This window comes from Culex quinquefasciatus, chromosome 2 (genome assembly GCF_015732765.1).
Source record: "Culex quinquefasciatus strain JHB chromosome 2, VPISU_Cqui_1.0_pri_paternal, whole genome shotgun sequence".
Classification (NCBI taxonomy): domain Eukaryota; kingdom Metazoa; phylum Arthropoda; class Insecta; order Diptera; family Culicidae; genus Culex; species Culex quinquefasciatus.
The window spans coordinates 22,635,701-22,651,922 of record NC_051862.1 but is presented as its reverse complement, the minus strand read 5'-3'; the positions used below and the strand labels follow the sequence as shown (position 1 = coordinate 22,651,922).

General features: G+C 33.8%; 1 protein-coding gene across 50 annotated transcripts in view; it reads left to right on the top strand.

Annotated features, from left to right (window-relative positions):
- The window catches only part of LOC6052303 (sodium channel protein para), a 228,697-nt gene that overhangs the window by 187,529 nt on the left and 24,946 nt on the right, over positions 1–16,222 (top strand). For 14 of the 50 annotated variants that reach the window (XM_038252972.1, XM_038252952.1, XM_038252951.1 and 11 more), the window contains 4 exons: positions 678–840; positions 5,341–5,528; positions 5,851–6,058; positions 11,980–12,161. In XM_038252972.1, coding sequence (XP_038108900.1) covers positions 678–840; positions 5,341–5,528; positions 5,851–6,058; positions 11,980–12,161 — 741 coding nt within the window. Of the gene's footprint in view, positions 1–9; positions 173–677; positions 841–5,340; positions 5,529–5,850; positions 6,098–11,949; positions 12,162–16,222 lie in introns of all 50 variants that reach the window. The other 36 variants (XM_038252965.1, XM_038252963.1, XM_038252960.1 and 33 more) reach the window with 5 other exon arrangements.

Below are 16,222 nucleotides of genomic sequence, written 5' to 3'. Positions count from 1 at the left end.
CTCGTGAAGCTGAGAGTGTTCAAGCTAGCCAAGTCGTGGCCCACGTTGAATCTGCTGATCTCGATCATGGGTCGCACGGTGGGCGCTCTCGGTAATCTGACCTTCGTCCTGTGTATCATCATCTTCATCTTTGCCGTCATGGGAATGCAACTGTTTGGCAAGAACTACACAGGTAGCGTCCTTGCCCAGCGGCAGCGATCATTTTAGCATTCTCTCGAGCGGCCGATTTCTCCTCTCTTTCTCTTACTCTCTTCGCTTAACATTTTGATTCGCCTGAATGCCTGAATGATCCGGAAGCGGAACTTAGCCAGCGATCGACGCCACTAGCCGCCAAAACCACCAGCAAGCTTTATTACCTCTACTCGCTTCTAGGGAACGCCGTGGACCTTGTTGTATGAAAGGATGACCCCTTAGCGGATTAGAACTTAGATTTTTAGGCTTACCAAAACTGTTGTACAAATTTTAACAAACCAAAAAAAAAACACCAACCTTTCATTCAGAGCGTACACCCTGGAATGAGATCAATTTTTATCGAAAATGCTTCTTTTCTTTTTTTTTCTCTTTCTCTCTTTTTACTCCTTCGAAATACTACCTCTCTTTATCTTGATCACCACACATTCACAAACCACACAACCACCCACAAACACAAATATCAACTCAAACCCCAAAAAAATCAGCTTCGAGTGTTCAAGCTAGCAAAGTCGTGGCCAACGCTGAACTTACTCATTTCCATCATGGGCCGAACGATGGGCGCGTTAGGTAATCTGACGTTTGTGCTCTGCATTATCATCTTCATCTTTGCCGTGATGGGGATGCAGCTGTTCGGCAAGAACTACATCGGTAAGTAGGCGGGGGTGGTGAGGGTTGACGCGTCCCGGCGGCAGCCCGCTGTTCAGACGGGACTTCTTCGTGACGTTACTGAGAAGGGATCTCGATTGAAATTTTGCTATCCAAGTAGCCTGACCTTGCTGTTGAATTTCATTTAAATGAATACATAAGGACAAAAAAATACCATGACAAAATTTCCCAGAGTTACAACCGTGAAACCTTGTTTGTTTGTCCATTATTGTTCATTCCTGAAAATATTATACCCTCCGAGTTAAGAAAAATTGTCCTAATTTTTTTTTCCACTAATATTTCAAAAAGGTGAACTGTTCAATATTACGCCTTTTAAAACTGTATAAGTTACAAAATCATACAAAATATTTTTTTAAGTGGAAAAGAAAATTTCACAAATCTAGAGTTTCTTTTAAAGGTCATATAAGCTTTTGTGTTTCATATGTTTATAGCACCTTTTCAAAAAAGATCTAGAAATGTTTCATTTTTCAACAAGGAAAGTAGGACCATTGGTTTCTGGGATAATGAAACCAGAAAACAACAGGCTGTTTAGATGAGTCTTTAAAAATACAATTTCTTGTTTCTTTAACTTTTATTTGCTAAATTTATGCAACCAGAGGTCAAAACTAGTTTTGAAAAATGAAAAAAAACGGGTTTTTTCAGAATTATTTAAACTTTAGTTGGCTACATCTTGAAAACGGTGCATTTAAAAAATAAATCAGTAATGTACTTTTCGATTGTAAACTTTGATTTAACATTGTAAACAGACGTCAGAAAAATTGTCGATTAAAATTTCTATTTTCCAAAGAAACACTTTTTTCAAAAAATCAGAACTCAGTGAAAAAGTTTGAACCAAATAAAAAAAATGCACGAAATCTGCTGACTTTGCAAGTGGAATTATATGAAAAAATTTACACAAAAAAAAAACGTTGTAATTCATGTACTTCCAAAATGCCACATTCCATGACCTTTGTATGAGAATTTCATTATATTTTAGGGAGTAATCATAATTAAGAACGCTTTTATTGAATTCTTACATTGTAAATTTCCCGTAGATATCGATAACAAAAGCATTTTAAGAAAATAAAAAAAGAACAAAACTACGTATATTCGAAAAAATACTCAAATTTTGCGTTATGGTAATTTGGATCCTAATTGTTTATAGATTTCTCATAGGTATCCAAAGTAATAGATTTTTTTGATATTGACAATTTTCATAAAGGAAAAAATTCTGAAATTAGTTATTTTTGCAATAATTTAATCAAATTGTTAAGTATTTCCTATAGATGGTTTAAAAAAATCAATGTTTTTCATAAAACTACATATTTCTTTGAAATAATACTCCAATTTGATGGAGTCCATCATGAGCATCAAATGATTAGATATTTTCCATAACTTTCAATTGAATTAGCAGTTTTTTAAATACACTTAAAAATATTTAAAAACTTGAAATTCTAGTCCAAACATATATTATTTTGGAAAAATAGTATTGAAAAATAGTAAAAATAGTATGGAAAAAATATCATTGAATCTATATGACAATAAATTAAAATTTAAGATTTTTCCCGAAAATACGTTGGTTTGTAAAATTTCGAGCTATTCTGAAAATGCTATTGCTATCGAAATCTTGGAGAAATTCCAGTTCATTAAATACCTATGTTTAAAAAAAAAAAACATAAAATTGAAATATTTTTAACAGAAAATACGAAATTTCTAAAAACTAAAAAAAATCCTTCTATCAAAATCCATGATAAACTTCCGTTTATTTGATTCTCTTATTTCAAAATCATAAAATTTGAGTAATTTTTCAAAAAATTGCAGCTTTTAAAAATTTGGATTTTTTTCCAAATTGGAATTAAAGAAAAATAAATTAATTTTATAAAAGTATTCTGATAGTATCTTTGATTGAAAAGCCATATTAAGCACAAAGAATAATGCATTAAAAACATGCAATCCGTATTTGATTATAAAAAAATATTTATCAGTTTTGGAATTTCTATTTTGACTTGCCTAAACATATTTCCAATTTAACGGAAATTTTTGAATTTTAGGTGCAAGAAAATATTTTTTTTTTTAGTTTTGGCATCAAAATTTTAAATCAGTGGGACAATCAATCGCTACAGTTGCATTCCACTAAATTCAATAAATTTTTCAAAAGGCTCAGTCATTTTCGTGACTACTCTGCTTATCTAATGCAAAATTTTTGAAGTTATTTTTTATGCGATATTTTTGACATAAGTACAATAATGAAAATAACACACACTCTTTGTTGACCACCCAATATCCCAAGTAACCGCGAGGCCCTAAATAGCGGCATTAAATCAGCATTATATTGGCATTTAATACCAGCAAATAATGCTTCAAAACATTAAATCAGCACTTTTCCCTTGAGAAATATTTCAAGTGGCGCACAGTGATGCCGATTTAATGCCTCACCGAAAGCTCGAACAAAAAAAACTGCTTTATCGACGTCAAGGCTGGGGGAAAAAAAGGACAGCTAGCTGCTCCACACACTTGGTGGTGGGCCTCCTTTGTTTTTTTTTTTTCTCCTGTTGCGTTTCATGTATGAGTGTGACACTTTGATGTTATTCTTGCATTTTTCTCGTCGATCTCCAGGATGCGCGCCAGCCAACTGATGTATTCTGAAATGAGTGTTTGTTTTGAAACTTTTAATCGATGTGGTTGATGCATCGAACATTAAGGAAGACTTTCTTTCTGCTGTTTCGAGTTTCTGGTTCATGAGAAAAACCCGTTGTCATTTTGTTGGACGAAAATTATTGACGAGTCACTTAGCAAATTGCGGCCATCCAGTCAAGTACAGTACAATCAATTACGGAAGGCTTGGGGTTAATAGGGACAAGTAATGGCTAACGGCTAACCTAAACTGTTTTTCCGAGGAGTGTTTGGTCTTCCGGAAAGCAGCTTTTTGCTTGCGAGAAAAGTCATTCAATTTACCAGAGAACTTTTGGTAATGTCCTTTGTGCATGGGCATATATTTTGAAAAAAAAATTGGCTTAATTACAGGCTGCAGTTTTCTACAAAAAAAAATAAACAAAAAAACACTTCAGTCAGCGGGAATTGAACCCAGTTCACGCAAAAATAAAACTGTTGCACACTGGGGGAAATGCGCCTTAGACCGCACGCTTATTGGAACAGTATAACGGGAGAAGGATAAAAGTCAATAACAGCGTGACTGGCTGAAATGTTTCCCGTATGGATGGGTTACTTTGTTGATAAACATCAAATGCTTTGAAGCACATTTTCAAGGTCGTAAATGGTGATTTAATGTCAGTTGTAATGCTGCAAAGTTTTGGTACTTTGAGGCATTCGCAAAGCTTATTTACTACTTCAAAGCATTCGAGTGCTGATTTAGTACTGAATAAATACTTCAATTAAGTGCTTATGGTTACTTGGGATGAATATGCTTGAAAGCGCATTCCATCACTTCTGAAAAATCTAGAATATATAGAATAAGACCGAATTTAGGAATGCCCCATTATGAAAAAATTACCAGATTTTGTCCCGGTATGGTTCCATTGTTCAAAAATAATTCAAAATTTGAAATTAATTTAACGCGTAACTCTGGATTGAAATTATTGAATAAAAGAAAAAAAGAAATAGTTTATAAAAAATACAAAGATCAACAGACAAAATCACGCTACTTGGACAACGTAAAACACAATAACCAAAAACATGATGCAAGCTTTCAATGTTAACAAAAACCGTTTAAAAAAAACTTCCTCAAACAAACAAACAAACACCACAAATTTCCGACCTCGGTCAAAACTGTAAAAATCAAAAAAAAATATGTTTATTGAAAGCAAGTGCTCGTTTAGATAATTCTAGTTTTTAGAAGAAAACAAAAACCCAATTTGACACTATTAGAGTGTGATAGAACCGAATTGGAAGTTTAGATCCATCTCGTAGATGTTATGATTTACGTTTACAATATTTTGTTTGGATATGAGGAAAGTTAGATGAAACAAAATGATTGGCAGACGCTGCATTATAGAGTGTCACTCGAATCCCTTTTCCACACTAGTGAACTTAGAATAAAGGTAGAGTATGTAAATATCTGCTTCGAAGCGCCAACAAAAAATAAGCAACGCTATAAGCTAATCAAATCCGACAGATGCATCGAAAATTACAAGAAGAGTACAATGTTAGGTGTAAACATAACAAAAAAAAGTTATCAAACATTCTTGTATGCTTCGTTGCACTGACCAATACAATCGGTAACCAACAAAGCTCAATTTAAGATCGCGTTGCTTCAAATATTAAATCCAACTAATCCGGAGCGCAAGCAATTTTCTACCTTTAAAATACTAGTATCGATTATAATCAGCATTTATAGCAAACTAATCGCTTACTAGAGCCTCATTCACACTGGCTTCCAATTTCGACTAGTAAAATAACCAAAATAGCTTAGACAACCTAATAGCCACAACTAATGCCACAATGCAATGCCCATACTAAGTTGTTTCATTCTTTCGCCGCATTCAGACAACGTGGACCGCTTCCCGGACAAGGACCTGCCACGGTGGAACTTCACCGACTTCATGCACTCATTCATGATCGTGTTCCGGGTGCTGTGCGGCGAGTGGATCGAATCCATGTGGGACTGCATGCTGGTGGGCGACGTGTCCTGCATTCCGTTCTTCTTGGCCACCGTAGTGATAGGAAATTTAGTCGTGAGTATTCCAGCGTGAAGTCTTAGCGATTGATCTAGTGTGCGCGCTAGAGCTGTCAAAACATCGCCAACAGCATGCAAGAAAAGGTGGGAACGAAAAACTTTAAGGTCACATTTGTACCTTTGATGTAAACAAACAGTTCATACCGATCATTCTAGTAAATATTTCTTTAAGGTTGCGTTCTTTAAAAAAAAAATTAGATGAAGGTCCACACCTAAAGGTGCAATTGTCTTGGTTGTTGTTTTGACAGCTCCGCGATTGGAATCTCGCATGCGAGCCTACCCCCCACTGACAACGATCTTCTCTCTCCTCCCGAAACCAGGTTCTTAACCTTTTCTTAGCCTTGCTTTTGTCCAACTTTGGTTCCTCGAGTTTGTCGGCGCCCACAGCCGACAACGAAACGAACAAGATCGCCGAGGCGTTCAACCGGATATCGCGCTTCTCCAACTGGATCAAGGCGAACATCGCGGCCGCGCTCAAGTTCGTGAAAAACAAGTTAACAAGCCAGATTGCGTCCGTGCAGCCCGCAGGTGAGCAGCACAACCATCTCAGTTGGATATGGAGCGAAGGTTATTATCCACTTGCGTTTTTCTAAACTAAAAAAACAAATAAAGTCCCCCCCCCTCTCCCATGAAACCCCTTCCTTTTTGGTATTACACCTTGCTAGATCCCGATCCCTTTCTCTGGTATATCATTTGTGACCCCCTCCCCTCGTTTGTGTGTAACATATGTTTGTATCCACGCCTCAAACTAGAGAGATTCCTGTGTCCTGGAACACCCCTAAGTTGTACTCGTTTCTCTGGTAGTTGATCGTCAGTCAGTCAGTGTCCGTTGATCCTTGTTTTGCTGTACAAAGTTTTCCTTATTTTTTATATTTTTTTAGAGAAATTACAATTTTGTTAGAAAAGAATTACATAAGAACAAGGTTTTGTTTTGTTTACTCAACCCGTTGTTTTTTTTAAATAATTATAACATGAAGATTCATGGAAGGAAATTGAAATGTTTCGGAAATATTGAAGCTAAGAATGCATTATTACAAAAAAAAATCAGGGAGTTGAAGTTATGCTGGAAGTGAATGGAATCCACATCACTAACAAAATATGCTCAAATAAGTGAAAAAACGTTTTTAATCAAGGCTAATCACGTCATGATTCGAATTCCCGGACGCTTCGAAACCCGGACACCTCATCTTGTTTTATCAATTCTTTGGATATAAGTTCGCATTATGAAGGTCAAAACTGTGTCATTTGATGAATTCTAACATCAACTTTCATTCAAAGTTTGTTTGATCGCTGTAGTTAATGTCAAAACAATTAAATAAAAAAAAAATATAAGATTACCAAAAATGTGAAACATTTCACCTAAAATATTTCATAGGCGTCCGAAGCACCGGGAAGGCAAAGCCGAAATTCATGGTTTTGATTTCCTTAAATTCTAACAATTCTAAAAATCGAGTATCCGGAATTCAAAGCAAAAGTGTCCGGATTTCGAATCAGTCATTTTAATTTAAAAAATCTGATAAAAAATTGTTAGAAAAGACATATTTTGCATGCATTCTCTTAAAACTGACTGTTAATACTACATCCTGATGATATTTCTTCATTTCCAACTTATTATATGATTTTTTGTCAGCTAAAACGAAAATTATATGCTACTAAGCGTCCGGATTTCGAATCATGACGTTATTAGGCTGGTAAAAACATATAACAAATAAAATTTCAAATTTCAAGCCTTAATTTCGAAACAAAAAAGTATAGCAAAATGCATAATACATCATTACAATTATGCTTCTTTTTAAAAATTGGTAATTACCAATGATTCATAAAAATAAACTTTTACATAATTTACCGGTTTGGGTCTCAAAATTTGTTAAAATATAAATAAAAAAAAATCCTAATTTTTTTTTTGCCTCCGGGTTTTTGAGGAAACTTTTGGAGATTTTTTGGATTGACATACTGTTAAATCCAAAACTATGAAAAAAATAAAAAAAAAATTCAAGCTTACTTTTTCAAAAGGTTCTAAATAAATAGGAAATCCATGGCATATTGGTCGTTTTGAAAAAGTTATCAAAAATTATTCAAAATAATTCAAAAATATCGATTTTAAGAATACATTTCAAAGATTGTTTTAAATGTTTTTAGACTCTAATTTTCGCATCAAAGACATTTTTTTTTTCAAATGCTAAGTGGGTTTTGAAAGACGCTAAATTTTTTAAAAGTTTTAAATGTTTTTGGTGTATAATACTCAAATTTCTACAAAATACCGTATTTTACCTAGTATACTTAGTTTCCAATATATGCCGCAAAATGTTGTTAACATTTTAAATACATTAAGTTTATCATACTTTTTTGCAGAAAACTTATTTTTTCAATACTAAAATTTTCATGGTAAACACTAAAATTCTAAATCAAAATTAAAAATATACAGCAATTCCCCACGAAAACACCATGATTCGAAAAAAAAAGTTCATCGATCGGGCTCAAATTTTTTTGTTTGGACATTAGGGTGACATACGCCATGTTAGGGTGATCCAAAAAATGACAATTTTCGTAATTTTTCGCAAAAACCAGCTGTCTTAGACGCAAAAGAAAGGTGATAAGTTTGGCTATTTGAGAAAAATAGTAAGAAGTTCCAAAAATCTAGCTTAACATTTGAAAAGGTCGTTTGAAAACTTAAAATGCTGTTTTGAAGGTCTCGGGACCAAAGAGCCTATGTCTGAAAATATTTTTATCGGATTCTTCGGAAAATTTCACATAACATATCAAAAAATGGTGAAGTTATGTTTTCGATACTCTGAGATACGATTTTATAAAATTAAAAACTAGGTTTTTCGAAAACGGAAAAAAATGTCTTTTTTGCACTAAAACTGTGATAACTTGAACATTTACCTAAACATGTTAGGGTAACAAAATTTTTGTAATTGAAATACGCAATTTTACGCCGTTTGAAATCCAATTGCAAATTACGCCAATTTAGGTATTTAACAAATGTTTGGTGAAAATTTCAAAATTCAATTCTTAAATCTCTTAGCATGTAAGAAATTACACAAAATTGTGCGTCGTTTGACATCCACTTGACAAATTTGGAAAATTTTACTTTTCACAAAATTGTTTTTTTTTTTTTGAAAATTTTAGTGTTTTTTGTGCTCTGGCGTAGTGCAAATTTACTAAAAATTTCGCAACTTGACGCAAATTATGAAAATTTTAGTATTTTAAAAACAAAGCATTTGGATAAGAAATAGTACATACCTTTAAACTTAAAATATGTTTCTATACACAGCCTATACAGTCTTAAAGGATTTTGTTGAAAAATGTTATTAACGGTCAAACAAGTATCGGCGATAACTTTATCGTTAAACATTCTTACTTCTACCAATAATTAACAGAATTTGTTATGTCCATGTTTGATTTTTCTCCAAATGTCAATGTGATAGAATTTGCCTGACAGTTGAAAGTGGGAAATTAATTTTTATCTGTTTATAGTTGATTTCACAAGTTTTTCTATTTGAATAACTGAGTCTCAAAATCAATTTAGTTTTCGGAAAAAAATCAATTAACAAGAATTTAAAAAATGATAACAAAGGTTTTTTGAAACTGCGATTTTTATTGAATTTCTGCCCAAAACATTTAGGTTACAATGAAGAAATTCAAAGATAAACAATTTCCATACATTCCACATTATTGATAAAAAATAATAAACTTTCAAAAAATTCCAAAAAATCACAATTTAGCTAAAATTCATAAAAAAATGCCTATTGTTACCCCAGTATAGAAACATGGTAATATTGCATCTGGGAATGAGAACATCTCACATGTTACAAAAACCTGTTATTTTGTTTTGTTTTAATGTGTATGTTGAGTAACCACCTTTTCAGTGTGTTACCACTTTTTCAAGCAAAATTGAAGGAATTTCAAGCATAACTGAGGAAATATTACTACGTTCAAAAGATTCCCTGCTTTGACCCACACAATAAAAAAACATCAATTTTGGAAGGTTGAATAATGTTTAGTTCTATTTCGATGTAGTTTTATTTCAATTTATGTGAAATAAATAAAGTTACATAATGTTATTTTTGACAGTTTTAAAGGTAATATCACATTTTTTTCAGACGCATAATTTTTCAACATTTCCTGATGTAATACTCCCGATTTTTTACTGTGTAATAAAAACATTTTTCGTATTACCAGCCCGCAATTGTATGGAAAATGGTACTGCAAAATGGTTTCTTTGTAAAAAAATTAAATGTCAGCACAAATTTGCATTAACATTAGAAAAAATACTATATTCAGATAGCTTTTGAACGAACATTTACAATAATTCAATTTCGATACAATTCAAGATTCCTTCCTACAACAAGCTTTTTTGATCAAACAAAAAGTCATACTCATTTCAACGTTCCCAACCCTTCGGAAATCAGTCACACATTGAAAACCTAACAGTAACTAAACTGTAACCACAAGATAAAAGTCACCACATTTCCATTTGTTTTCATAGTTTTATTTTTTCTTTCGATACCAAAAATCTCAAATCCCCATTTAACAAAAAATGTGTCAAACTAAGAAAACCAGTGGATTTTACCCTTCGAAGCCCAGTTTCAAATGTATTAGCGTTTGTTTCGTTCTGTTCAAGTCGATTTCGTTCGTCCTAAGTTTTGTTTGTAGTTTTTTTTTCTGCCACTCTCTCTGTCTCACTTAACTTACTTTCCTACTCTGTAACTATCCATTTCCGACTTCTTTGAAAGGTTTATCGATTTTCTTGAAATATTTGTTGAACTATTATGCGCCTCCATTAAATTGTTGTTGTGATTTATATCAAATGGAGACGCATGGTTCTTTAGGTTGTTGTAAAATACAATTCTAACAAATACAACCAAATCAAAACTGTTCATAAGCTTATCGATAAACTTTTCAAAGCTTCAAAACTAAAAATCAGTATTAATATACGAGATTTCGATCTCAGTAGTAGATGTCTTACAATTGGTGTTAGAAAGCTTTTGGTTTTATTTTGATAATTTGTTTTCCAAACACTTCTACCAAAAAAACATCCTTACGAATCTATCAAACTACGTTTCCACTCTTACCTCAAAACTGTATCTAAACCTTTTTTGTTAGATTTTTTTATGATTTATTTGTAGAAATAGATAGTTTAACTTAGTCACACTAGACAAAACAATGTGCGAACATGCAAACATGCTATGGCAATCCACAAACTTAACTAAAAATAATTTTGTTTTAATGCAAAAGTTGTAAATTTACAATTTACATATGTTTCATGTAATTTTATCAGAAATTTAAAGATGTAAGTTTCAGCTCACTGATGTAAATGAACTCATTTTGCGAGACATTTTGCACTTTACTTCGAAAACTCTGTAAACTTACCAAAAATTACATCCTATTGTGTGTAATTCACGTTTCCAATTTTACATGTTCCATATTTACTTGTCCTGTAAAAATTGAAGGCGTTATGGTTTTCACCGTAAAAAAAACAATAAAAAAATATCTGAAATTCAAGTATTTTCGCACATTGTTGAACAAAAGGCCCCGTCTTCCAAAGAAGTGCAACACAAATATGTGACAACTTTGGCAGACGGTATCCCCTTACTAATCCCTAGGTTCTCAGCCTTCCCAAACGTCGCAGTGTCATTTTCGAGACTTCTCCTCCAGAGGTTTCCAAAATGACGCCTTAACATACCAAGTAAAGCCTGCTCGTAAGAAAAGAGTTCCCAGATTACCGGACCATCCCCTAACTCTCCCACCCAAACGACACCAAGCTGAACAAAAACAAAAACAAAATACAATAATATCTCCTTTGTTGTAGAGTTGTGTATAACATAAGTGTGTTGCGTGTGTCTGTTTTTTTGTATTATTACGTTAATCCGTGTGTATTTTTACGTCGAGTTCTGTCAAAAGTCGAGCGATCCTCGGCAAATCCCCGCCGAATTGTTGATGTTTAACACTTAGTTATTGGTTGGTGTTTGCCTTAAATGTGTACATACATAAGTAGTGACCTCTACTGAATACTACCTACCCAACTACTACTACTACTTCTACAAAACCCCCCGCTGAAACCTGCATTGTGTAATCTACTTTATGTAACCTCTACCGTGGTTTCTCGTAAAATCAATGTTGACGTGTGTGTGTTCTTCCGTTTCCGTTGGTAATGTTATTTGATGAACAACAAAAACAACCCAAAATCACCACCCGATGTGATACACAATTCCGAACAAGTTGATACTGAACTCGTTACCTTCCTTCCATTTTTCTTCTTTCTTGGCTATCGTCTTTTTTCTTCCCACAAAAAAAAATTAAATAAAATAAAACATAAACATTCAAAATTTGACAACACCTTGGTGGGCAAAATCAAAATTTCGAAACAAAAATCCAAAACAAAAAAATATACCGCACATGGGAAAACACGATAGGCAAAGGGGTATGTCCATGTATATCTGCAGAGCATGGTGAAAATGAGCTGGAATTAACTCCAGATGACATCCTGGCCGACGGGCTGCTGAAAAAGGGCGTCAAGGAGCACAACCAGCTGGAGGTGGCGATCGGCGACGGGATGGAGTTTACGATACACGGCGACCTCAAGAACAAGGGCAAGAAGAACAAGCAGCTGATGAACAATTCCAAGGTAAGTGTGTGGCCAGGGGGTTGAGGTTGAGGGCACATACGTCATTCAATGCATCAAAACGAACATTATCTAGATATAATCATGGCTTTGAAATTTATTTTTATGATTAATAAGTTAATTATTCTCGTCTGAGAATATAAATTTAACAATCCTGATTTACAGATATCTTTAAAACATAAAAATCAATTTCAAAACCCACTTTGAACAGGTTTTAGAGACACCCAAAACGAGACAATACTATTTGTTGTGCAGGGACATTTTTGTGCAACATTTTCTCTAGTAGGGGAAATCTACCCATTTTAATCCTAATAAGCGGTCGTGTATGAATGATGCTGGATAATCTAGAGTCTCCCTTGAATTTTACTAAAACCAAGTACACCAACGAGTAGAGCAAGTTTTTGTGAACATTTCTGTTTATTTTCACTTTCACTAAAAGTTATTCTATTTCTTTACCAAGCATTTAACAAAAAAATCCCAAGGGTATTCTAATCGAGGCGAATGCATTGGGCCACGCCCATTTTCTAATATCGGCTTAGTTCTTTTTCTTCCAACACTCTGTCGAGTGTTGCCATTTGCGCTGACAGTTCAAACGAACACTCACGAAAAGTGGCATTTATAGGGAAAGTTTCCTGGCATCGCTGGCTGTGCTGCTGGTGGTGTTGACGGCCAGCCTTTGTTCTTTTTTGCCTTCGTCTCTCGCTCGGTTTTCTTCAGCCTTCGAGTGGAATGCAAAGTGAAAATTGAAACGTCAAACGACTTGGCGCGTTTGTTTTTTTGATGGCGCTTGCTAATTTATTAAATTTTTCGGGATTATTCTTCAAGTGAATGCCTTACTAATGATCAAAAGAACATGTTGCCGGTAGTTGGAAGCAATTTCATATCTTAAGCGCCGTGAAAAAGTAAGCGAAAGTGAAAAGTTAATTTTGGCGATATTCATTAAGCGTTTGAGGGATTCTCGTGTGTGTCACTGTGTGTGCCAACAAAATGATGAGAAGTGGTCTCGCAAAATACAAATTATGATCAAAAGTGCATTAAATGTGATCTTTTTGGCCAGTAAGTGGCATACATTTGCGTGCTTACTCGAGGTGGTGCTGTTGCTGGTAAGTTTATAGCCCAAATAGTATTTTTGGAGCTTTAATCTAGCATCAAACTCTCCATATGACGAAGATAGGTGTTTGATTGGAAAGGGTAGATTTCCCCTATTTTCGAAAAATCAAAAAAAATATTCAGAAATACATATGTGTTTTATGTGTCATGTGGGATTTACTTATTCTTTTCGATAGTTATAGCATTTTTTTGAAAATACTTAAAATTTCACAAAACAGAGTTTTTTTAACTCGATAGTTTTCTAAATATTTTTTAATACTTATTTTTTACAGTGCTGCGTATTTAGGAAAACAATATTTTTCTAAATATCGAAATATTTAGGATATTTCAAAAAAATTGAAAATATCAAAACTGCGTACCTTTGTAAAATATATACTCAAATTTAAAGTTACAATACATGATTTCAAATGGATACAAATTTCTTAATGATTCCAATAGTAAAGTAGATTACTTAAGTTTTATTTGAAAAGGTCCTTGGAACATAAAGAATCCCATAGCTTATGGGTCATTTTCCAAAACAAGAAATGGTTTTTAAACACTCAAGCCTTTACCAATACTAGATATTTTCGGATATAAACACTCAGTTCCAACAAATCTAACCTATCTAAAAAAAATCTTTAATTTGGAAAATTTTGCCACCTGGCTATAAAATAATCGAATTTTTTCATAGATTACTAAAAAAAGAATAGGGTTTTCAAGAATAAAAATATGAAATTTTTAAAATATGTATAAGAATTTGCCGATCATGCCAATCCCAAAACACTATAATTTGTTTAAGTTTAGATCATTTATCATAAAGTTATAGGCTAAGTCTCCCGTATAACCCAAATTCCATTAGCAGGGTCTGCTAGAAAATCGGTATTTTCAGAGAATTTTTACATATTTCTAAATTTGTCTAACCTTGCCATAAAGTGCTTAAGTTCTATTTTTGTCTATTGATAACGTCATGATTCGAATTCCTTGACGCTTCGAAACTCGGACACCTCATTTAGTTGTATCAATTATTTGGATATAAGTTCGCATTATGAATGTCAAATCTGTGTTATTTAATGAATTCTAACATCAACTTTCATTTAAAGTTTGTTTGAGCACAGTATTTGAAGCCAAAACAATACAATTAAATAAAAATATAATTTTACCAAAAATGTGAAACATTTCACTAAAATATTTCATAGGCATCTGAAGCACCGGGAAGGCAAAGCAAAAATTTATGGTTTTGATTTCCTTAAATTCTAACAATTTTTTATACAAAATACCGATTGTTTTGATGATAACAAGTTATTTGAGACCTAAAGAATGCCATACATTAACATTTCAGTCCAAATTTGTGCGATTCATAAGCAAAATCGAATGTCCGGAATTCGAAGCAAAAGTGTCCGGATTTCGAATCATTCATTTTAATTTAAAAATCTGATGAAAAATTGTTATAAAATACATATTTTGCATGCATTCTCTTAAAACTAACTGTTTATACTACATCCTGACGATGTTTCTACAATTTCAACTTATTACATGATTTTTTGCCAGCTATAACAATAATGGTATGCTACTTAGTGTCCGGATTTCGAATCATGACGTTATTTTGAAGAAAAAAAATAATAAAGGAACAAAAACAAAAAAACAACATTAAAGTTCATTAATTAATTAGTACCCTTTTCTTTTTTGAAAACTTTATTGGTAATTTTTAATATATTTTTGTCTACATTCATTATTTTATATTTTATGAATGTTTGTTGACAGGACTTTCGAGAGATTTCGATTAAATTTTAAAAATAAAACCAGATATTAAAAATTTAGCAGATTTTTCTTCGAAAGTTTTCATTTATTATTGTTTGTTGGTTGAAGACCGAGGACTTTCATCTTTGTCCATTATAGAGACAATACTTAAGAATTAGGGAAAAAAAACGAAGTTGACTTTATAGCTGTCGGCCACCATTGCTAGTACCAACCACTAGTGTCTTCCTTTTTATCTACAAGGACTTCGCCGCCCTGGGCTCCTAAGTGTATGAAAGTATGGCACGGAGCGACGGCGCCGAATACCCATATTTACACAAAGAATTTTAGAGCGATTTTTTTTTGGGTGGGTCTCGTGGCGCAGGGGTAGCGGCTTCGGCTGCCGATCCCGATGATGCTATGAGACGCGGGTTCGATTCCCGCCTTATCCACTGAGCTTCTATCGGATGGTGAAGTAAAACGTCGGTCCCGGTTTCTCCTGTCTCGTCAGAGGCGCTGGAGCAGAAATCCCACGTTAGAGGAAGGCCATGCCCCGGGGGGCGTAGTGCCAATAGTTTCGTTTAGTTTCGTTTTAGAGCGCCCGCCGCGGGATTCGAACCGGCGACCTCTGGATTGTGAGTCCAGTGCGCGGTCCGATTGATCCACAAGGGCGGGACGAGAATTAGGGAAAAGCATCTAATTCGATCGTACCTCTAATGTTGGCATATCAAAGCATCAAATATAAGATTCTACGCGCCTGGATCAATTGAAGACACAACGTAGGGAATTCGAAGTCAGCCCCTGGCTGAACACAGCACTATGACGTTCAATCACAGCTCATAAAAGCGTCCTTAACTGAAATCAAATGATAAGGCCGTTACAAATAATTTTTGAAGTTTATGTCCCTCGACTCTGGCCAAAGTATAAACATTGAAATTACAAGCCATGGTATTAACATTTGAATTGAAAAAGTGTTTTAAAATGCATTTTACACCTGCCCAGTTGTTTTACAATCATTAGTTTTCAAAATATCAAAGTATTGAAGAGATTTTAAAAGTAGTTTATGCAACAAGTTGCAAAAAGAGGATTTTTTCAGCACGAGTCGTACATTTATCCAACGAGGTTCACCGAGTTGGATAAATACGAAGAGTGCTGAAAAAATCAAGTTTTTCAACGAGTTCCATACAACATTTTTTGCAATTCCAAAAAACACACACTGAGTGAAATTTTAAGTCAAATTT